General features: G+C 41.3%; 1 protein-coding gene across 7 annotated transcripts in view; it reads right to left on the reverse strand.

The window, feature by feature from the left end:
- Positions 1-792: 792 nt before the first annotated feature.
- Positions 793-23,113, reverse strand: part of PTPN14 (protein tyrosine phosphatase non-receptor type 14) — a 117,320-nt gene continuing 94,999 nt past the window's right edge. For all 7 annotated transcript variants that reach the window (XM_068939824.1, XM_068939825.1, XM_009668994.2 and 4 more), the window contains 8 exons: positions 21,627-21,705; positions 18,558-20,047; positions 15,911-16,054; positions 14,682-14,900; positions 10,475-10,603; positions 9,233-9,467; positions 6,888-7,051; positions 793-1,628 (listed from right to left, as the gene is read on the reverse strand). In XM_068939824.1, coding sequence (XP_068795925.1) covers positions 1,500-1,628; positions 6,888-7,051; positions 9,233-9,467; positions 10,475-10,603; positions 14,682-14,900; positions 15,911-16,054; positions 18,558-20,047; positions 21,627-21,705 — 2,589 coding nt within the window. In that variant the 3' untranslated portion in view covers positions 793-1,499. The remainder of the gene's footprint in view (positions 1,629-6,887; positions 7,052-9,232; positions 9,468-10,474; positions 10,604-14,681; positions 14,901-15,910; positions 16,055-18,557; positions 20,048-21,626; positions 21,706-23,113) is intronic.

The following is a 23,113-nucleotide window of genomic DNA, read 5'->3' on the forward strand; positions in this document are numbered from 1 at the left end:
GTACAAAGACAGAAGCCATCAGCCAAGGGGTCATTAAGGGGATGCAAAACTAGAGGCAGAAGGAGGACAAAAATGTTTAGGAATCGGGGGGGAGTGGGGATCCCCAAAAAGGAGAGAAAAGACGGTTGGATGGGACTAGCTGCCAGAGAGGAAGGGGACAGAGATGAGGACAGAGGGCCAGGGTTTAGCAGGTAGGCATGCTAAGCAAAAGGAATGAGGAACTAAAAGATTAAATTTTCCTGGGAAAGGGATACCAGGGGAAATAATTTCACCACAACAATAGCTAAGCACTGACTGTTACAGGGGCTCAGTGAAGCTGTGGAACCTCCACCCTTGCAGATTTCTGAAACTCGAGTGGACACAGCCTTGGGCAGCCCGATCCAACTTTGAAGTTAGCCCTGCTGTGAGCAGGGCTGGGATCAGAGACCTCCAGGGCTCCTTTCCAGCCTGGTCCGTTCTCTAGCGATCCTACAGGACTACTGAGTCTGAGCAGGTTCAGCCAAGAGCAGGACTGCTGGCAGGATGGCAGCGTACGGAGATGAGAACCATCACTGGGGGAGTCGCGTGAGGAGGGAGTAGCCTCAGTGCAGGGACTTTTCTTTCCATCTTTTACACCAGAAATAACAGCGTGGGAATTCCACCACAATTTACTAAAGTGTTGGGGTGGGGTGGGGGCGTTATTTAAGCTGAAATCCCTCTGCTGTTCAATCCACAGCCCACTACAGTTACAGGAAAGACTCACTGATTGACCTCATCTTATTCTGGGTTGTTTCTAACACTTTTTTTTTTTTTCACAATTTCTAACACTTCATTTCTTAAGACTCCCTCCAAAGGATAGTAAAGGCCTTGTTTAAAGATTCAGTATTGCTTCTTTCAAGGACTAAACTGAAACTGTAATTTCTGGGAAATTTGAACAGTTTAGCACCCAGAGCGCTCTGCTCTCACAACCACCTGTGTTTGAGCCCTCTGTAACTCTCCCTGCTGCTCATGCAGAGGCATGGGTCTCCGTACCGTAGGATTTTGCGTCCTCAGACTCTCCTCTTTCTTACAGAACCCTAGCTGACATCTAGCAGGTCTCACTTTTACCATGGAAGCCACATATTTGACTACACAATATTCTTATCTGAGAAAAAGCCTAGAACTGTTCATTTCATAAACCACGTAGCAAGCTAAAAGCCAGTATATTAAACCTTTAGAAAGGATTGCTTTCCCTATGAACATGTTACAATGCAGATCAGTCATGTCAAATGTGGTTCAGTTCAAAAGTTACCGTAAGTTTCACAAGTTATTAAAGTAATTCACAAGTTATTCCAAGAAAAATAAATTATATCTTGTATAAAATAATCCATGGGAGACGCTAGTAAAGAACAATCACTGCTTACTTTCAGGACAACTTGAGTAAGTACAATATATGCACACAACATTGTCAAGGCAGTTCCCCCTCTTATCAGCAAGGTTCAGTCAAATCCAGAAAGCTGTGTCTGGGATCTTTAAAGAGATTAAATAAGTCTGGAGTTTTGCAGGAACTGGATGAGCACTTGATAGACAAATTTGTACTGGGCTATGGTCTGGATCATAAACATTCTCTGCTCCCGCAGGTGTCTCAGCATCACAGGCACATCCACTTTCTGTAAAGTGAAGGCAAAAAAGATATAAGAATGTAAGTTCATTAAATCCAACAAGCACTACTTCAAATATCAGTTATCTGATTTTAAGACAAGAAAATAGCTGGCACAAGGAACTATATTATAGTTAGATAATATAATGAATTATAACCAACTGTAGTGAAATACTACAATTTTTTTGCACAAACTTTTTCATGGCTTCAAAGAGTAAAACAGTATTACATATGCATCCAATCCTTTTCCCAGTGAAGTTTACAGGAATTTCTGAATTGATCCAAATAGGCAAATGACCAAATACGCTATCTTCCAGTTGTGTACCACCGACTACCTCTCAGCAGCCCATCAACTGAACACCTAGTAAAGGGTTTCTCCTCTTTGGAGGTTTCAGGTTCAATACATCCATTTTCAACTCAGTAAAATAAACCTTGTGTATCATATTATCTGAGGTTCAAGGCTAGATATGTTAGGAAAACGTAGTGCAAAATTTATACAGCCAACTCAGCTGCGACTCTGCCATTCAGTGCATCAATAGGCACTGTAGCCTCTTGCATACTGCTCTCTGATGTGTGGTCAAACTCATTCATAGAGGGAGGATCTGAGAGATTTTACAAGTGGCAAGTGGGCGTCAGGATCATATGAACAAAGGATCTTCAAACAAAATTAAAGTGCAGGCAAATATACTAATTCTTCCACTAAAAGAGAATGGAAGTCACTATCTGTCACTAAAAGATCTAGAAACCCTGGCACGTGACCTCCCACAGCTAAGTTTACACTGGTAAATAATGCTCCAAAAGAAACACATCCATAGAGTGAAACAGTTGGAACTGAGGAACCAATATGCAGAATACGCATTTTGCAGGGGGTTGAATTCAGTGCTAGTCTGTTCCCATGTACTCAATGTCTGTTAGCAGCTGGGACACATTAGGCACCCTCTTAGCACATGTCTTCCAGTTTAGTTTCAGCAAAAAGAAACTCATTACTGTGCTGTGAGACCACCCTGCAACAGGAACCAAAATACATTAAGTGAGGATAGATGAGGAGATCCACTGTAAAAACGCACCCATCATCCCAAATAGCACGCTGACACATGTGCACCTTTATAATGGTCTGAATCAAAAAACGAGTTGTGCGAAACAGAGGGGCTGGTGAGGTAAAGCATCATTCCCTGGAAAATTCATTAGGTGTTACCATCGTATTTCCAGCATTTAGGGAGCAAAAGAACTACTATGTTTCTGTGTTTCATTTGTTAGAACAGGTACAGGAGGAGGTATTCAGAGATCACTGAACCATAGAGCTCAGCCGCCAGGCTCAAATTCAGAGCGTGTCTAGTATGATCCAAGATGGGAGGAGACACAAGTTTACTCTTCCGGCACTAAATGCAAGCACTAAGATATGTGCTCCTTTGATGAAGTAAGTTTTTTCCCCCCTTTTTAATCACTAAAACAATGCTTTCATCATCATTTTAGTACAATTTTTTTTGTGCTTCTGATAGAAATAATTGACTGTTAAAAAAGTGAGGCGGATACATTTCTACGGAGTAAAGCTTTAGGAAGAAGATGAGTAACAACTCTTGGGATGAGTGATATAATGGAGAATTTGTTCTCAGCCTCCTCTACTTTGGGGTAACAATTGTGTGTTGTTTCTTATGTGTTGTAAGAAAAAAAAACTGATGAATATTTATTCTATCAAGCAACACAAACTGCACTTTCGTAATGCCAGTTTGCCATCCTAGAAACAGAACAGGGAACCTAGCAAGTCTGTTGGCTAAGATAAGAAAAATTACAAGTACAACGCCTCAACAATGACAGCAAAACAAGTTAAGATTGCTGTTAAACACTGGAGGCCTGCTGAACATGGAGTCTATTTCCAGTGGAAAATTTCTGGAAAGTTTAAAGTAAAATGTAAATAAAGAAATCACATCACATATCCATTTGTGTACATTTTTATGCAATTAAGAATCTCGTTCTATGTAAACAAGCCCAAACTAATGTACTATCAATTTCTGAAAACAAAGCTAAATTGTCTACCACATCCCAAAACAAGCCGTTACAAAAGGACAGTTCTAGAGAGTCAACAAGCATAAAGACGTGTAAGCTGGGATGAGTAATGTCGTATTATTTTCAAAAGGACGAAGAGGAAAACATAAGCTCTTTACAGTTTACTCAGCTAACTCGGAGAACGCCTCACCGGGAAATCTGGCGATTACAAGACACTCGATTCTCGCTGAGCAAAGTCACGCAGAACTCGATCTCACCTGAATAGCTACAACAAAAATGCAGGCCAGCTTCAACCTGCACGACCAAGTTCCTTACTCAGTGGTTCAGTATTTGACAGTGAGTTGATTTTTACTAGGCCTGTAGCACATGGTAATCCGTGACTACCTCCTGCACCTTCTTATAATGGGTTAGGCTTTGATTTATCTCAGAAATGAAACACAAGCCCCTCTTGCCTGTGGGACCTTCCTATTTATATTCAACTTTAATAATCATTTTACTCCAGGAAAGCAGAATCTGGAAATTCAGATTCATCACAATATTCACGTCTACAAAAGATAAGTAATGCTTTGCTAAGGTGGCATTTGCAGTACAAAGATGTTACTCACTTTTGATATCCAAACTAAAATATCTCCCCTATGAAGATGCACTGTAACTGCAATCATTAGTTCACGTCCCAGTGCCAAGTCAGAACTAAAAGTCGGTAAAGCCTCACTTAATTTGTTGTTCTACATGTCTACAGCAATAAGGTTGTAATGATGTGACATATTACTTACTCTGTAGCAAGCTACTGAAAATATATTCCTGCAATGAGATCTATAGGTTTAGATTCAACCAGCAAGTTCCCAGAAGCCACAGCAACTAAAGCTGTACAATAGCTAATTAAAAACTTTTACCTAAGTAAAAGTTTTACCTAGACTTTTTACCTAAATCTGAAACCTCAAAATCAAGAGATTCGGTTCTAGTTCCAGCACTGCTGCAGTCTTTCTGAGAAGATCCGTATCAGGACTTTCAACCTTCCTCCCTTTTTCCGTTTCACTAAGATGTTAATATTAGTACATCTACTTACTAGAAGTCTTTTGAGGAAATCAGCTAATTTGTAAGACTGTAAAGCATTTTAAGTAATAAGCAATGTTATTTCAGGGCAAAAAAAACCAACAAGTAATCTTACTTCAAAATAAAACAGTAAAACTGTTGCATGAAAAAACCCTCTGTGCAGAGTGCAGAATCTGTCGCAAGCTGAAAACATACTACTTAACTGGTAATTAAATGTTAAGATTTTCTTTTTAATTTGGTTTTAACAAACCAAAGATATTAACTTAGCACGACCTCGAGCAACAAAGCCCTTTAGGAAAATTGTCTTTAACATTAATAATGACTTCCACTAATAATCAAGACAAAGGAATGCTTTAATTAAGAGACATCAGAAAAATCCCTTATTAGTGAGCACTGCCATCAGCTCCTAGTGAATTGATGAGAATTCTTCTGACTGTAAAGCCCCACCCCCATGCTCAAATGTCAAGGTACCTCCTTTACCTTCAGTTGCTACTCAGCTATTTTTGGCTGAATAGGTGTCTTTAGTAAACCGCAGACAAACTGAGCTGGCCAAAGAGAGTTGCACAACTGCTTAGTATTTGTTCTGGGCACACCATTAGCATACGGACATTACTGTAAAGCAGACACAGCTAAACTTTGCTCACAAGAAACTCAAGTACAGATCTTAAAACTATCCAGATTTCCTCTGGAGCGCAGAGACTTTGTGGCTGCTGTGTGAACGACAGCAGCAGCCATTTCCAGATGCCAGAGCATAGAGAAATAAGACAAGCAGGCTCGAGAGTCAGAGCCACTCCTCACACAGGAGCAGTTACTAAATCTCAGCTGATACAGGAAGGCTGCAGAACTTCCAAACCATGTGCGCGTGGATCCTTTCTGTCCTTGCCATCTCCTTGTCCTCAAGAAAGGAATTGTGTGAAAAAAACAAAACTAAGGTTAAAAAGAAGACATAAAAGCATGAAAAAATAAGAAATCACACTTAAATTGTGATACAGCTGTCCAGGCCAGCTTCAGCCCTAACGAAGCTCAACCAAAGTTGGAGGAGGTTCATCACGGTTGAAATAGGCCCAATATCTTCAGGAGATCACTTGCAACTACAGTGTGGTGCTTCTTTGTGACACAGATCTGTCTTGCATTTAATATTTCTCACCCAGCAAAGAGCAGTAAGAAGCTACAGGGGGATAAGAGAGTAAAGAAAACCAAAATGAAGCCCTGCATCCTTTTTAAAAAATGTTGAAGAAGAGGAAGGTTCACTGGTATGTGTCTCCTCTAGGACTCACCTTCCTGAATGAGCAAGAAAGTTGCACTTTGTTCAGCACCTTGCACAGAAAGGCTCCCGTCCATAACTTTATGGTAACACAGAAAATAAGTGAGCATTTCTGCTCCTTCAGGTATGTACATCCAGTGGTCCCTACACTGCAAGCAACTCATCCAGTGGATGATTACTGGGAGGGACAGATAATATGCAACAGTTTGTGGCTCTTGCTGTATTCTTATCTCTACAGGAGGTTTTCATCTCCGAGCACTTCCTTTTGCAACAGAAACCCCCGCTTCAATAGCTGTTTTGCACAGGCTGGAACTGCATGGCGCACTGTTGTTGAGGATGTGGTGTTTTTACTGGACAGCTCCCCAGGGACAAAGGACACAGAGGAAAAGCAAGTAGCTACACCCAGTTACTCTGCCAATGCTGTTCTTCTTAACATTGCTCCAGAATGTAAGACTAGTCTCGTAATACTGGCTGTAGCTCTTTAGCACTCACCCCACCACATACACACACTTTTTTTTTAAAGCCACAGATGAGGTTTTTTCCAAATGACATGAGAGAAAGTACAAGAGCGAGAAAGAAGTCTACACAGTAAGTTTAGAGAACAGAAAACATTAGTTAAAAGAGCTTGGAAGTTGACATTCTTCTCTAGCCTCTCTCAAGCTGTCCTCATGGACATGCTGTCTCTGGACTGTTAATTAAACACAGGTACGACTTAGACTACATTCTTAACAGAGAGAAAGAAGCCTTAATTTTGAATGCATTAAATTAATATTAATAAAAATGCATAAAATCAACCCAGTAGCCACCTGCAACAAGTAACTTGCCATGGGAAATCTCTGCCTGTTGCATTTAAGGCCCTTGCTTCACAAAAGCACTAGAAAGAAAGTAATTTAGCTAGTTAGCTAAGGAAAGAAGGCAGGGTTTGTCATGAGGGAGAAGCCCACTTACTTCATTATGCTCCAAGCACCCAATCATCAGTTCTGTTAGGATAACCACGCCGGTCCTTCCTACCCCTGCACTGCAGTGAACCACGATAGGAGGGTTGCAGTTGTTGCTGCTGTCCAACACACTGTTGGTATGGCGACGCACCGACTGTATCTCCTCCAAATAAGCTGCAAGATAAATCGCAGACAAGCTTGCAGAAATCTATACAGCTAAACATAAAAATTGGATAAAATATGGAAAACCACTTTTTGTCAAAATGGCAATAATTTACTATTTTTTTTACAACATACTAATTATTTTGGCCCGTGTACACTGAACAATGCCGAATCCAGCAAGTACCAGCTGGGTGTCAATTATTAGTTGGGAGTTTGCTCCTTCAAATTAAATAGTTCTTTTAAAAAATTCAATTCTGTTTTCCCCTCTGCAAATCTCCAGGTCCCCTGAGCAGATGATTCTAGACATTACTTACAGCAATTCCTGCTATTAGCAGGCCGGGATCAAAACAACAGCTAAGTCCCTTTGAAACTACTGCCTGTCAAAGCCAATATCAGATCGGAAGTGAGCATCCATCTGCCCTTTTTTACCCTCCCTTTTTCTTCTAGGGAGGAGGGAGAATGTCACCCATCTCTCTGCTCAGACTTTGTTTCTCTACAGTTATGAGCCCTTCTGGGGGCTCGCTGTCTGTTTTCCATGCAGTCTAGAAAGTGTAAGAACCAAGAACAGTTATCTTATGTAACTATTCTAGCATTGCCCATAACAAGGCATTCTACCATCAAACTGCACAGAGTCTCATATGCTGGGAGCCCACCGGCTTAGCTAAAGACACTACAAACTGTAACTCAGGTTGTGATCTCTACATATTATTCCAGTACAGTCTAGAAGCACCTCAGAAATGAAGGACCAGATCCAGAAAGGCATATCCAGTTACATAACTCTTACTGAGACATTTAACATCCCACTAGTCTTGGTGGGAAGTCAGGTACTGAGATCTGAGGCAAACTCTCCTGCCCTGACTTCTTACGGCACGGCATTGCAGCCGAGCAGTCCTTGTGACACAGGCAGGCTGTGCCTGGAGTCCTACCAGCACCAGAAAAGCATCATTTTAAACCACACTCTGAAATGCAATTGTACTGGTGGCAAACAACGGGCAGAGGAAGCGCGGACAATCCTGTTCCAGTTACCCCCGTGCCCAACCACAGCTACAGGGTTTGGTAAGAAAAACAAAGCAAAAAAAAAACAAACTAGAAATTGGGCAGGGAGAACAAACTGAATAGTTTTGCCTTCAAGGCAGATCCCTTTGCAACTCCTTTGCCAAAGCTGAAATATTATTTCTATTTTCTGCCCTGGAGAAAAAGCAGCTGGGAAAAAAGAAGCACATGTGATTTATATTAAGCTTATACCATGCAAACAAGAGCGAGGCACTACAGCAATGTAGCTGTGTCTACAGTGAAGTGGAACTAATGGGCCTTTCTGAGAGAGGACTTGGCTCCCCCAGAGCCACACTGCTGTGGCTATAGACCTTTTTCAGAACTCAGATGGTATCTCCAGCGCATCAGTGTCAGAGACTACGTACACTCTCCTTTACTGACAACCTAAGGATCTCTGCATTACACACCACCGCAGCACTGGTGGCTTTGGTTAAATAATGGCTGAACTCCTATTACTTAATATAGTAATGTTGATTATTTGGTAAGGAGTAGGAAACATTATTAAGTCATTAGAGACGAATACAATAGTTGTATTTTCAGAAATACATGAACCAGAACCAATATTTAACGGGGAAAGCTCTTAGCATTGCCTAACATGGTTAGAAGCGTCCACACTGCCTCGGCAGCAAGTTCAGACTTACTGAGCATGGGATGGAGGCCTCTGCTCCTGTGCAGTAGGTCCAAAGCATCTGGGTTACCAAATACTGACTGGCTGCTAGCTCTCAGGGCCTCCTATGAAACTGGGGAGCTGTGCCATATTTCACTAATATCTGAGACTGTCTTACCCAGGCCCCCCTAACCACATCTGTATGGCAGCCTAATCATTAGGTAGCTGGAAAGTGGCAATGACTTACACTGACAGATCAGCCACTGGAGGTATCCCACTAATTTAAAATTTCACGAGGCTTTAGCACTGTGGCTGACACTCTTTTTGACTCTTGGTATGTCAGATCCTTCAGGACTGTGATCCTCAACTATCTTATCTCCCACCTCTTTTTGCAAATCACAGCAAAACCTCTATATGTCACAGCAAAAGCTATTTAATATCAAGCCCAGCTCTAACTAGGTACAGCGAACTGAATCCAGTGTGAGCAAACTTTTCTTTTAATGTCTTTTCTCATGAAAGTTAAGAAGTCTTACATAAAAAGCCTTGGACTTCTTCTGGACATCCAAGGTCTGGCCAGTCGGTATACTGCAAGTGCCACACAGTCCTCTCCTGTCCAGACAGGAGGTGCTTGACCTTCAGACCCGTGGTCGCATAGCAGCCGGAGTCGGTGCGGAACTTGGTCGTCACCTTGAACTTCCCATAAGTGGCTGAGCTGTGCTTAGAGCCCAGTTTAGGCCAGTAACGATGACTCTTACTTCTTCCTCCCTCCTTAATCAAAAAAATAAAAATAAAATAAAATGAAAAAAAGAAAAATATAGCCTTTAACTGTTGTAGTTATAGTTCTCTACACACAGGGCATAAAATTCTGCAGGTAAGCCGCGTTCTCTTATTTATCCTCTTCCGAACAAAGAGAAGAGCAAGCAGCATCCCAAGAAGTAAAGCAAGTACCCATTGAAACTCTCAGCCATAACATATTTCCAAGCCTAAGAAGTGGGAATGAGAAAAGGATTAATATTTGCATAGGTAACACAGACTCATTAGAAACAGGAAGAACAAACTCTTACCTCAGGGCAAAAGTCGACTACTGCCTACAGCAGCCCAAGAAGTATTCTCCTTCTTGGGAAGCCCCCCCCTTTCAATAGGGAAAGAGGTTCTTCTCAGCAGCTTTTACCTATCTGTTGTTGATCAGTCTCAGGAACTGGATAGTGACTTGTTGTGGTATGGCACCCGCTGTGTTTGTTAAAAGTAACCAGGCATAAAGCTGAACATGATGTTAGCAACGGGTGCCAGGTTTTATAACGTAGCACATAGTTCTTGGATTACAATAGAAATAACTGTTTTGCTTGGCATACGAATAAAAAGATTTATTCTAATGGATACTTCTACGGAAACAACAGCTTCTGGTCTCTTTTCAGCTGATAAGAGTGACGGTATGCAGAGCTGGCCTTGGACGGAGTGGAAATCTGTGTCATTTTAACTAGGGGCAGCTCAGGGCTCTCAGACTGCAGTGGAAATATCTTTGCTTTGTTTGGCCAAACTGAAATGAAGGGGGGAGGGGGGTAGAAAGGGGGTGTTCTTCTCATTTCACTTCAGTACTTGCCAAACTGAACATTAGAAAGTTGCAAAATATAACACTACAGCAGTACAAGCAAACGTTCAAAGAGAATAAGAGGAAGAAGGGCTGTTGATAGAAAAACAGGTTACTGGAGTGGGAAGCGATGATAACAGGAGACCTGTTCCCATCAGAAAGAACTGCTTTCTGTGGTTTTACCTACCTCTTCAGCTGTGACCATGGCTATCACATTCACCCCCTGTTCCCACACCATCTGCCAGAAGTCATGGCACGTGTGTGGCAGAGGTCCTTGGGTGGCAATGTAGTGCCACTCTTCCCCACCTACTGTAACCTGGGAGTAAGGGAGAGAGGATATACAGTCAGCGCCCCAATTGTCAGCAGTGCCTGTGCCAGAACTGCCCGTTACACATAAGAGACTATCACGAAACCTTTAATTCTTATTCCTTTAATGTGGTTCAAAATTTTGAACAAGAACCATCTTTTTCGTAATAGCAACTCTAATAAAACACAGTCTTTGGTGCTTCCAAGTCCTTTTGTGAATCCCACAAACATAGTGCTGCGAGCAAAATGTCATCTGTTTTTCTTGCCATTGCATCTGGACCACACAGATGAAAGGAAAACATTTATTTAAGGCCTTGTTTCTGAGAGGACTTAAGTCGCTTAAGTACAAATATGCAGCTGACTGACTTCCCAGGGCTTTATGACAGACCCACAGTGAAATAAAAACTGAGCACCAGAGAAAAATGTCTGTATGCTTTTAAAAGGCATTGCATGGCTGCAAAACAACACCCAGTTGTGTAGAAAGCCTGAACGTCAACAGCATTTTGCACCAGGAAAGCTAAGGTCTCTGCCGACTATGGCTTCGCTCTATTTTCTGCTCAGGCAAAAAATTATTTCTTAAACAGAATCTTACTACGCCGATCACCGTTACAGCCATGGCCAACGCTGTCCCCAGCTCGCGCAGCTATGCCCATGCGTGGTACCGAACACAGAGATCCCATCGGCCTGTTCCCAGCTACTGATGCAACCAAGACAGACCGTCAGGCTGCATTTCAAGTTTCTCTTCCTCCCTCACCTCAGGTTTTTTTCAGTTTAGAGGCTGCAATCTTCTATAGAGTAAATCCAGCATACTAAATAGCCTTCAAATGCCAGATGAAGTTCAGAATTATCTAAAGCCGTAGTCATTCAAGTCTATTTCCCAACACATAACTGACCCAAGCACACCTTGCAGAAATATCTACATATTTGCATGGCAACACATGATGAAATAATTTTTAAAGCACTGAAGCAAAGATTTACATACTATAGACTATGTAATACCTTGAGCAGACCCAGCATTACCTTGGAGTTAACTCATGTAAAACACTATATCATTTACCTGACTGAGGTAGATCTTCAGACTTAGGCAGTTAAAAAAAATTCTCACTTTTGCTTGTAAAAGTCTATTATTTTTATGATCAGTTACTTGCTATACATCAGGCAAGGTTTACATATAAATTTTCAAAGCTTTAGGTATAAGGAAGCACAACACTTTTAGAGCTGCTAAATATCATTTTAAAAAATGCTTACCAGTTAAAAGCAAGACCAGATGAAGTAATTATTTTGAGAAGTTAGAATATTTTTCCTTCTCAGACTAAGATCTTCTAATTCTACATGTTAGCCCAGAGCCACTTTTCACAACAAAGTTATAAATCCCAGAGAAAAAAATTTACAGCAGAAGTGCTGACACATCCATAAATAGCAAGGTGCTGGCGGACAATGCTATAAGGAGCAATCAATAATTCTGACAGGTTTAACTATATACTGTGTTTGAGGTAGAGGTCTTTGAATACATTTTCAGAAATAGAATCAATGTATTTGTTATTCAAACAGCTGTTCATTAAATTGAGCTGCTTGCTTTTTGTACCTGTAATTAGTCCAGCATTTGAATGGTAATCAGCTTTTCACTGCATTGAGAAAGGTTTTCAGCCCTTTACATCTAGCTCATTTTCTTATTTCGTTCTACACACTATTCTCCTTTGTGACTGATTATTAAAATCTCCAAGACCAATGCCAACAAACTCCTGAAATTCTTGTACTATATGGAAATACAAGCTGCGCAGCACTAACCTGGATCTGGTCTAGCACTTGAATAGTGGTGTACAGTCATGTGTGTTGATATAATATTACTGAGCGTTTTATGTTAGTGCTGGTCTGACTCAAGCAATCAAATGCAGTGGTCTTAAAAACCCTCTTTTTTCCATAGTCCATAAATTCAGTTATGGTTCCTGAGTCTGGTATAGATGACAATCTCAGTATCATAACGGCAAAGCTCGATGGTACATAAGCGGAGAAATAGTGAAAAACTGCAGGGCTCGCAGACTGAGTGGTGGGAGCTGGAACCCTCCAGGCATGGATCTTATCAGGATGATATAGGAGTTTTCTTTGTCTACTGACTTCTGGTCCAAATATCCAGCCTCCTGGCACACAATATGAAAGCACCATAAATAGTCCGGAGGGAATGTGATGCCTGGAATGTTTACTGCATTCTAGTGCCTTGACTGCAGGATATTAAAAATTGAATATTGGGCTGCAAACACACACAGTGTCCTACGGAGGTAAATTTCACAGATGCGATTTCACCTTCTAAGCAAAAGAACATCTGCTTGGCTTCCGTAACCGCCGCTTGGAGCGCGAGAGGAAAACACTGGCAAGAGCCACTGTCATACACTAAAACATTTGTGCGTGTTCCTGGGTGCTCTACGGACGTGCAACGAGTGCATGTCCAACAATGACATGCGAGGTAAAATGTGGACTCATAACTGGCCAGGGAAAATTCTTTTCTGGCTAGCACTGCCTTGTGGGCACAATTGATGCTAGGAATCTTTTTTTTTTTTGTCCTCCCACAAAGTAGATGAAAAATTTTGGGTTCGGAAATACATCATCCTAGCAATGTCTGATTATGCAAAAACTCAGTATCTACAACCTACCAGGCTACGGTAGAGAAGTGACAACCTGCCAGGATCCTGGTTTAGAAAACTGTTTTGGATCAACAGGATTTAACACTGTAAATCACAACCAAGGAGGCCAACAATTCTCTTTAAGCTTAAAAGGACTTTATTCCAGGAAAATATAAATTAACTGGATGTTTTATTTATTATTTTTTCAATTATTACTTTTTAATTTGGATTTTGACAATGAGAAAAGGCAGACAGCCCTCTCTGGCAATAGAATCTGTCGTCTAAGAGAGAAGGGTGCTGTTACTTCTCTTAGGGCAGCGCAGAAGCCCGCAAAGGACTCCACAAATAGTCATTTGAAGCTTAAAGAAAGACAAGCATCTGCAGCCACTGCAAGACAGTTCACCATTAAAACTGGCTACGTTTGTAAGTAACAAGCAGAGTCAGATCATACCTTAAATAGTTCCTACGTTGAATTACCAAACAGAAATCTGAAGTATTTTGACAGAAACTTATTTTGAAACATAAGAGTCTAATGTTGTAGCCAAACAGAATTATAGGGATCTCGGACATATGGTGTTCTCTTTATGAAGGCAAAATATATATATATAAAAAACACACATATATATATATATACACACACACACACACTCAGCTCCCACGATACCAGGAAGAAATTTGTTATTTACATATACAACTGCAATATCTATGTGAACATGCATTACTCACAGGGCTGCATGCGTTGTTTTGGACATGGCACTGCATGCATGGAACTGCATGCCTGATTTTTAAAAATAAATCCTATACACTAGTAATGGAGAAAATGATCTCACAGTCAAACCTTGCATAGTACTTCTGTTAGGCTGTACTGGTCAGTGGCAAGGACCTGGTCTAGGAACCAGATTGGCTGCTCTAGTCCCAGCGTGACCTGCAAGCCTACTGCGATTGATAAATCACAACATGTATTGTCTGCGCACATGAAGTTTCCCACCACCCGAATATCTCTACTGAAAACTTCCACTAGTGGAAACCCTGACTATACTCCTCTCTGGGAGCAGAACACCCTTACCCCTACTTTTTGCTGCGTCTTTCTTCCAGGTATAGGGTTGTGCCAGCTGTATGGCACTGGGGCTGATCTAACTCATTTTCATGAGGTTTAAGAAATGTGGCATTTTTTACATTAACTGATTGAGACATTTCATAAGCAGCTGGCAGAAATGGGCACAAAAAAGTAGGATGCCTCCCTAAAATGACTTCCAAAGCTCTTGCAAATAAATCAACTCATGCATGTTAATTGATCTGGGAATTTAGAGATGCACATGTTGACATAAAGGTACGGTGATGCATTCTGTTTTGATTGAGTTACCTTTCCACAAATTCCAGAATTACAGAAAACTCTGCTGTGCATCCAGATATACAAACAAAGCCCTAATGCGCTTTCATTTGCGATGCAAATTTCAAGAAAGCTTTTACCTTTATGTGCGAAGCATTGATGTAGCCTGTATTATTTTCTTTGGTTGGCACCAGCTCGACTCTGTTCTCTTCATAAGGAACAACCTCCCTGATACGGTTGCGCTCAGTGTTTTCAGGCAAGGCAGCAGTGGTGAAGATCCCATCTGCCTTTTTCTTTGGAATCTGCTCGTATTCTGTAAACACCATCCCCTCTTCCAACTTCCTCTTCAAGATTTTGCACTACGATTTAACAGAAAGGAATACCAATCAATTAGCCTTTCCTAGGAGAATGTTTACCGCTAGACCAGGTGCATCAGTTCTATAAATTTCAATATATAACCATAATATTCTCTTACTCTCTTGTCAGTTGCAGTTACCTAAGGAAATATGACTCCCTTTATTTTTGCTAGCTGAAACCATCAGCAAATTTTACATTTCTGCTTTGTACCTTCACATTTTTAACATTTTGATGTCAGGAAAAGCAAAAGCATGATAAATATAATCCTGATTCAGTATAAATTTGTCACCGCAATAAATACTTGTAAAGCTATTTTAAATTTCTCTTTATATGAAAGAGACTTCATTGTGAGAAGTGTAATGTGGTCCACATTTTCAAAATACTGCCTAGCCGGCGTGCATGCAATTTCTGTGGTCATATAAAACCCCACATACGTACAAACTAAGGGCATATTCTGTCATCTGCATACCAGACACTAAGTCTGCAAAACTCAATTCAGAAAGCCAGAAAGAAAGATTCTTTGCAAATATCTTGCAAATCTTAACGCCAGTAACTGTTTTTAATTTCTGAAATTCCATATGCATGCACATGTGCAAACATTAAGACATATGGGTTTTTTTTATTTAATTAGAGACATTATCTGAACCTGTTAGTTTTCATCAAAAGATGAAGAATGTTATCTAATGAAGATCACTATGGAAAGACTCCCTCATCAAGTAGAAAACGTACAAAATATTAGATTTACAGCCTGATCTTGTATGACATTGAACAGTCACGTGAAATGCTGAGCAGCCTCAACTTTCACTGACTTCAGTAAATGTTAAACCCATTTAACATTTTGTTTAACATCCAAAGATGCATCAGTGTTAACCGCAGACCTTTGCCACTAACAGCTCTGAGGACAGTTATGTGAGAAACGGTTTCACGCTTTAAATGAAATTTTAGTATCCTGGAAACTCGATGCTGCTAGGAAGAAAAGGAATGAGCAGCATTTCAGAAGCCTCCATCTTACCCTCTCATCCATTGGCACCTTGGCTACTTCATCCTGGCTGTCCTCCGGCACGGGAACCCTAGCAACCGAGAGCCCGTTCAGCGCTGCCAACATCAAGGGCCTCTTCTGGGCCTCCAGGCCTGCCATCTTCTGCTTTTCTAGATTCTTTTGGCAAGAAAAGGCACGTTTTCATCTCTGTGTGATTATTTATAATGCCAGTAAAATGCTGGAATGTTTTTTTAATCTCCAAAATCTGCAACTCTCTGGCCAAGGAATGCAGATGATCACCATTAGCATCGTAAATTCAAATACAACCTCTATTCTTCCTGTTATTCCTCACAGGCCTGCTCCTACATGAGCGCAGAATTTTAATTTCAAAGAAGCAATTCCAGTGTATAATGCAGTTTACATGCCATCAAAAGACATACAAATACAATCTTGAGCGTTTTCCTGTAAACATAATTCTGAATGTAGGACACACAAAGCATCACCCTGTGATGTTAAAGGAGCACTGCCATAGCCAAAATACGTGTGGCATCTTTTAAAAAGCAATAATTTCAATCTTTTGCAACAAAAAGTAAAATGCAGGATAGCTGTTTCTCTTCTGCAATGTTAATACTTAAAATGAGAAGTGTTCTGATACAGTCACTTTTAAGTCCTTACGCCACTGGGGGCTGAAGCATTAAGAAAAGAGACAGACAATCTCCAGAGGGAACAGAATGAGAAATATTTTATTCTGTTTCCTTGATAGTTTTTCCTGCCTATTTTGGAGGGAAAGCTGTGCACAAGGGAGGCCTGCTTCACAGCACGCGTATGAAGGCTGTGGCTACCAAACAGGCCAAGCTCAGCTCCTGGAAACATGCTACCGAACCTGAATGGGTTCCTCCCAAGTGCTACATAAAAAGCAAAACAAAATCCCAAAACACTCTGCTTTTTTTTTCTTTTTTAAATTCCTATTAGGTTTTCAGAAAGCAGAAAAAGGAAGGATTTTTTTTAATCTTTATTTTAAAAAGTAAAATAGAAAGTTCGTGTTTAAAAGATCAAGCTCTCTGAATTACAGGTGGTATGGTATGCAATTCCTGTGGTAAAAGAAGGGTTTACACATCTTAAGAGTCCTGAACAAGCCTGAAACCACTTTAAAAGCTTAATGCTAAGAACACCCACCTACTTTCCAAAAAAAATTACCAAAACGTATATACTGAAAGAATGAGCAAAGGCTGATCTGAATGATTATGCAGAGGACGAGAACTCAAATAACATCTCTGAGCTCTCTTCTCACCTTGAGTTGCATCCTAAAATCCTTTAGGATCCTGCTTCTCACTGTGCTTTCACTCCCCCAAAAGGTCAAAAAAACATATATACACTTGCCGTTACATCCTATCTCTGCAGAATTCATACATGAAAGATTACGTTTTATAGTCAGACATCTATTTTATATTTAAAGTTTAAGATTCTGTATGGATTAAATTCAGTTTGCCACAATATAACTGAGTGGCACAAGTTTGATTGCCAATCATTACATCAGAGCAAGAATCAACAGTGAACAAGAAGCGTTATACATAACTTAGAAAAATGCTCTGACTATTCAGTGGTATTTAAATCTAAGTAGTCAGTAATCTAGCACACTGCAAACAATTTCTTTCCTGTTCTGGCTCATTTGGATGTTTCATGAATTTTTTTCAGCAACGGTGTTGTGTAAGGCCTAAATTCTGAAAAAAGAATCATGACACATGCTTGACTTTGTGACTGCAGTTGCACTTCCCGACATGTAACATCAAGTACACAAATAAGTCACTGCAACGCAAACATCCCTCATATTCCTTCTGTTGCACAGGGCAGGACTGAAGTCTTTAAATACTTTTTATTCTAAATTCGTTGTGGGCTTAAAAGGACCCTATTTCTCACACGTGAGTATGTGAGCAAGGAGGAAAATAAATAAATAAATAAATAAGCAAATAAATAACAAACAGATCTTCAACCACCCAGCCTCTGCTTTCTCTGATTCTGTAATTAGGTATCAGGTCACTGTTATTGGCAAAATCGTGTGTTATAGAAAGCGGCAGGAAAGGCAATCAAACAGATACCTCAAAACAAAACAAACAAAAAAACCCCTCAGAGTCTCCATTATGTTATCTATGATGAAATACTTGATTCTACATCCCTGGGAAGAAGGAATAAAATCCTACCGCCAAACCAGAGTTCTCCATTCACCTCGGCAAACACATTTCAGACTCCCTCTGCTCTCAAATCTGCTGAAGCGGGAAGGGAGCAGACCTTAAGCGGATGCTTTGTGATTGGCCCCCTCTTCACCCAGCTGCGTGATCTGCTGCCCTCCCTTTTGCTGGCACTACTGCCAGCGTGGCTGCAGGATCACCCAGATCAGCCGCCGATCCGGCCAGCAGCACAGACACCTGAGTGATAACCACAGGGAAGCAGCGGAAAAGTCCAGTGAGAATACATGGGATCAACCCCTTCCAGTGGCCACACGGATCCCTGAAACCAAATTTTAAGTGACACTTAACACTGCATTTCCTAACGTTAAGCAAATCAACACTTTCCCATTTGCATGCTACTCCTAATTTACTGAACCAACAGTTTTTTGGTACGCAAAAAACCCCATATGATTACCAAGCTTCAAGAAGTTACCGCAACAGAGGGAGGCACTTACCCTCATCATGATTTCTCTTTCTATAATGCTGTCTTCAATAGAAAACATCTCAGACACGGGCCTTTCCTTGACAGGCTCTTTCTTGACCCTCTCCTTCACGCTTGTGAGGTCAGGCTCTGAGATAGAGGGCCCAAGCGAAGACCCGTTTATAGCCATTTGATCAGTTCGAGACACACTAATGGCCTTGGACGGCCCCGGCCTCATGGCCTTGGCCCTGGCAACAGCCACAGAAACGCTAACGTGGTCCTGCCTCAGAGCTCCGTTGCTGACACTTTTACGAGGCCCAGGATATTCTGGAGGAGGTTTATTTGGTATTCTAGCCAAGGCAGCTTGTAACTGAGCGCTATATTCCATGTTCTCATGAAGGGCTGTTATCTGTGACACAGATTCTGCAGTTTCTTCTTCCTCTTCGCTTTCGCTGCTATGTATTAGCATTGTGGCATCGGAGAATGTCTTTTTATGATGATAATGAGGAACCTGCTGAACTTCATGTCCCATCTGAACTGCCTCTTCTGGCTGCACCTGCTCTCGCAAAGTATTCCTGCGTGGCAGAGGGGCATTTAAAGTTTTTAATGCCATGGCTTCTATACCACGTACCATGTTGCTGATGACCTCCAAGCTATGGCGCTTGTTCACAGCTGCATGATGCTTCACTGCCATGAGGGGCTCGCTGACCTCCTGCAGCGACTGGCGGACGACCGGTGAGCTGTCCTCTTGGAACGTCTTTACTGAGAGTTGGACCTTCCGAGTGACCAGGTCAGGACTGCTCCCACTGACGTATTTGTGCCGGTGGCTGGCCAGGTCAGGGGTGCTGGTGGCAGGACGTGGGCGTGGATATGGAGGCGGGGGTCTGAACAGATAATTTTTTAACATATGAGCAGTGTTGTAATTCTGGCTGCTTTGCAGCTGCATATTAGCCAGTTCCGGTGTGCTAACAGTGTGTGAGATGGCACTGGCTGCTGTCTTATTTTGCACAGTGTTATTAGGGTTCATTTGGTCAGAGGGGGCAACAGGTTTGTTATAGCCACCACCCTGGGGCCCATAAGTCATAGCGTAAGGATGTCTCTCTCGAATCTCAGGCTGACTGTAAACTAGGTCTTCCGGCTGGTTGTAAGCATGTGTGTTTCCAATATTGAGATTCCTCAAAGACTGACTTTGGCTATCCATCTGGATCACCCCTCTCTTCATTTGCCTCATGACAGTTTCATAATCTGGAGTTGGCCGGTAAGATGGTACTATGATTGCACTATGTCTGTGGCTGGGGATATAATCAGCTCTCATGATGTCGCTTCCAGGGATGCTCAGGTTGGAGGACATCGGAGATGCCTGAATGAAGTTCTGTGAGCGATTAAGGGAGTTCATGCTGTGGGTGCTGCATACACTTCCATTGGGTCCATTACCATTCAGGTAGCTGAAGTCCATTGGACACCTGTCCAGACTGGTCTGAGACCTACCGTAGAAAGTTTCTTCATTTCCATGGAAAATGCTGTCTGCGTAGAGCAGAGATAAAGATGAGGACAATGTAACATGCAAGGACTCATTCAATGTCATCAAAACTTCAAATGCATTCTGCATCAATGATTAAAGAAGCAGCTTAGTGTACAACTGCAAGGAACATTTGGTCTTGGGAGCATCCTTGAGTCACTGATACTGAACTAAAGCAAAGCTACTGACATAAACACTCCTGACAGTTAGCAAAATATGGTAGCTCAGATCCTTGTGGGAGACATGAAAGGGGAAAGAGAGGAAGTGTTTTTGCCTGAGGTGACAAGAAAGAACAAAGGCAACTTCTCCCTCAGCATCCTGGAAGGATTCACTGTTGCTGCCTTAAGAATCCAGCACTGCTGGTCTGAGGTAATCCTAAAATATCTCTTGTGTTTTCTGTTGATGACTCTGCTTTCTATTTCTCAAAGTAGCAGATGACTGTGAATTGGAAATCCTACTTCAGACTAATCAACAGGGTTTTAGGCACCTCAAATACAATACAGCAGGGTGATCAAGACTCAGGAAAAAAAAAAATTCTACAGATATGCTGAAAGAAAATTAAATGATTCAGCAAAGGATGTTTAAGAGGGCAAAGATGTCATCTTGGGTCACACTGAATGACTTTATCGCAAGACTGTCCATGTCAACAACCTTTTAAGAAAGGAATAGCAGCTCCAAAAACTCTGACACCAGTTTGTTATTCAACAATACAGAGAAGTCTGTGGTAAAACTAAGGGAACTTTCCAGTTCTTCTAAAATTGAAAGTATTCCCCATTACAGCCTCTGTTCCATAGTAAAACAGTGCTAGCCACGAAGTCATATCTTCTACTCTATGCAAAGAACTATAAGTTTTGCAAGAAGTCATTTATTATCAAACTCTACCTTAAAATTAGTCATACAGCCACTGTTCTAAAACTCTACTGGGTATGGCCTAAGAGCTCCTCTGCTGGTGAGAGCACTTCAGCTGTACCTCTCATGAACTGCAGAGAACACAGCCTACAGATTTGGACAACAGGTATTTCAAAAGATGGTGTGGTTAAGGGTGTGAGACTTGAGGTGTTCAGAGGCTCAGCTGTATTCCCTGTCTTGATCAGAATAACTTCGTGCAACCTCGTGTTGGGGGGTAAAAGTAGGCAACTCTCCTTAAGTCTATAAGTATAGTAATGCAGTGAGAAGTTGATGAAAATCAGCAGAAAAGACCAGGACACTATTCTCCCTACAGTAAGAGACATTTTCTGTCTCCTTTTCCCTCATTCCATTTCTCTCTCTGCCCCCAGTTGGCACAGCCTTTGATTGCAGCCATCATACTTTCCTCAGAAACTATTTTTTGGTTCACTGGACTGGAATGCCAAGTTTCAGGTCCATATAACCATGCACAAATATTCCAGAGAAATTTGAAAACTGAAACTGGAACTTTAAACAGAAGCCTTTCTGCAACATTAACTATAAAACTGCAAGTTCTCCTCCAGCAGAAACTCCCATTTGACCATGATGGCATTAGAAATCTAGACATAAGGGGCAGGAGCTTCTTTGCATACATATAAAGTTGAAGTCCATTAAAGAGTACATGTACACTGTAAGTACCTTGTGAATTATGTGTTTCAGTGTAGTGCTCTCCACACTGGACATGCATAGGAGGCAGTATAAATGGGTGTTGTCTTGGCTGAAATAAAAGCACAAGGCAAAAAAAAAAAAAAAAAACCACGCATGAGGAACTTCACCAAAATAGTTTGCTACAATTTTTGCAGATGAAACAGAGGAAAAATGATTCTATACCCTTTCCCCGAATACGGCTCTTTCTTACCAAGCTGAACAAATGGGCCTGGCATTTCTTTATAAAATGGAGACTAATATTTTGTTAATTGTTGTTCAGTTTTGTTAATGAGCCCGAGACTGACTGGTTAGGCTCTTTTAAATTCAGTTTGCTCAGAAAACAACATTCAGGCTCCCAACTCACCTAGAACTTTTCAAAAGTTTATAAAAAGCCCTTGTCCATGAAAAATTAAAGACGAAAAAGAAAACCCACAGAGAAAACAAAAGAACAAAAAAAACACACGTTAATCAGGACAAAAGCAGGAGATGGAACAAATTCAAGGATCTGCAGGTGAAACACTGTCATACGAGCAAGGGGAGTTAGAATAACTTTATTGGTAACCTAAATACTAGATTCCCTTGATAACGAATTACCATCGTCTAATCTTCCTCCAATGATCAGCACCGCAACAAGCGTTTTAACAAAACAAATATCACAGGGGGGCAATTCAGTATTAAATCAGTGAGATGATTTACAGGGAAATAAAGCACAGCTGATGCCATATTCACCAGCTTTGTCCTTTGATAAACTCATGTGCTTTGCAACAGCATTTTACCACCTGCACTGTACTCTCTTGTCTGCAGTCACTGAGCAAAGATAAAGAAAGCATGCACTGACATATGAATTAAGCACAGAAGGAAGACGCTCTTGTCTCATGAATCGTCTCTTCCTTAACAATGGAATAAGGGCTTTTCATCTAGGCTGATTCAAGTAGTGCAAACTATTAGCAAAGACCGTGAGTGCCCAAGGCAGAAAAAGAAACACCAAACAATTTACCTCCACATGCATATGCACACAACAAGCACCAAGCAACAATAAGCCACTGATGAGAGGGGGGAAAAGGGGTTAAAATTCTATTTTCTATGTAAATGGGGAGAGGGAAAAAGAATGAAAGAAACCGAGTGCACATACGAATTCTTGCATACGTAGCGGCTGTTAAGCCAGAGGTGGAAGAGGACAGGAAATACTTCTACTAGATCAATTACTTCTAAGGGCATAAAACACTACTCTTGCTGAACAACTGGGGCAAAGGAGGCTGCCGCTCACAGTCCAAGTAGCAGACGAGCCTGGGAAAACCAAACAGTTTGAAAGCCTAAGGGATGGGGGCAGAGGAAACCTGCAAGAAAGGAGAAAATAACTTCTACTGGAAATGCAGAGTATAGATCTGGAGTAGAGTTTGCTTTGTGATAGATGTTATGGAAACTGTCTTCAAGAAATTACGAGTTATTCTTTTCGTCGTGGGCAAGGCCTTTTTTTT

Source organism: Struthio camelus, chromosome 3 (genome assembly GCF_040807025.1).
Source record: "Struthio camelus isolate bStrCam1 chromosome 3, bStrCam1.hap1, whole genome shotgun sequence".
NCBI classification, from domain to species: Eukaryota; Metazoa; Chordata; class Aves; order Struthioniformes; family Struthionidae; genus Struthio; species Struthio camelus.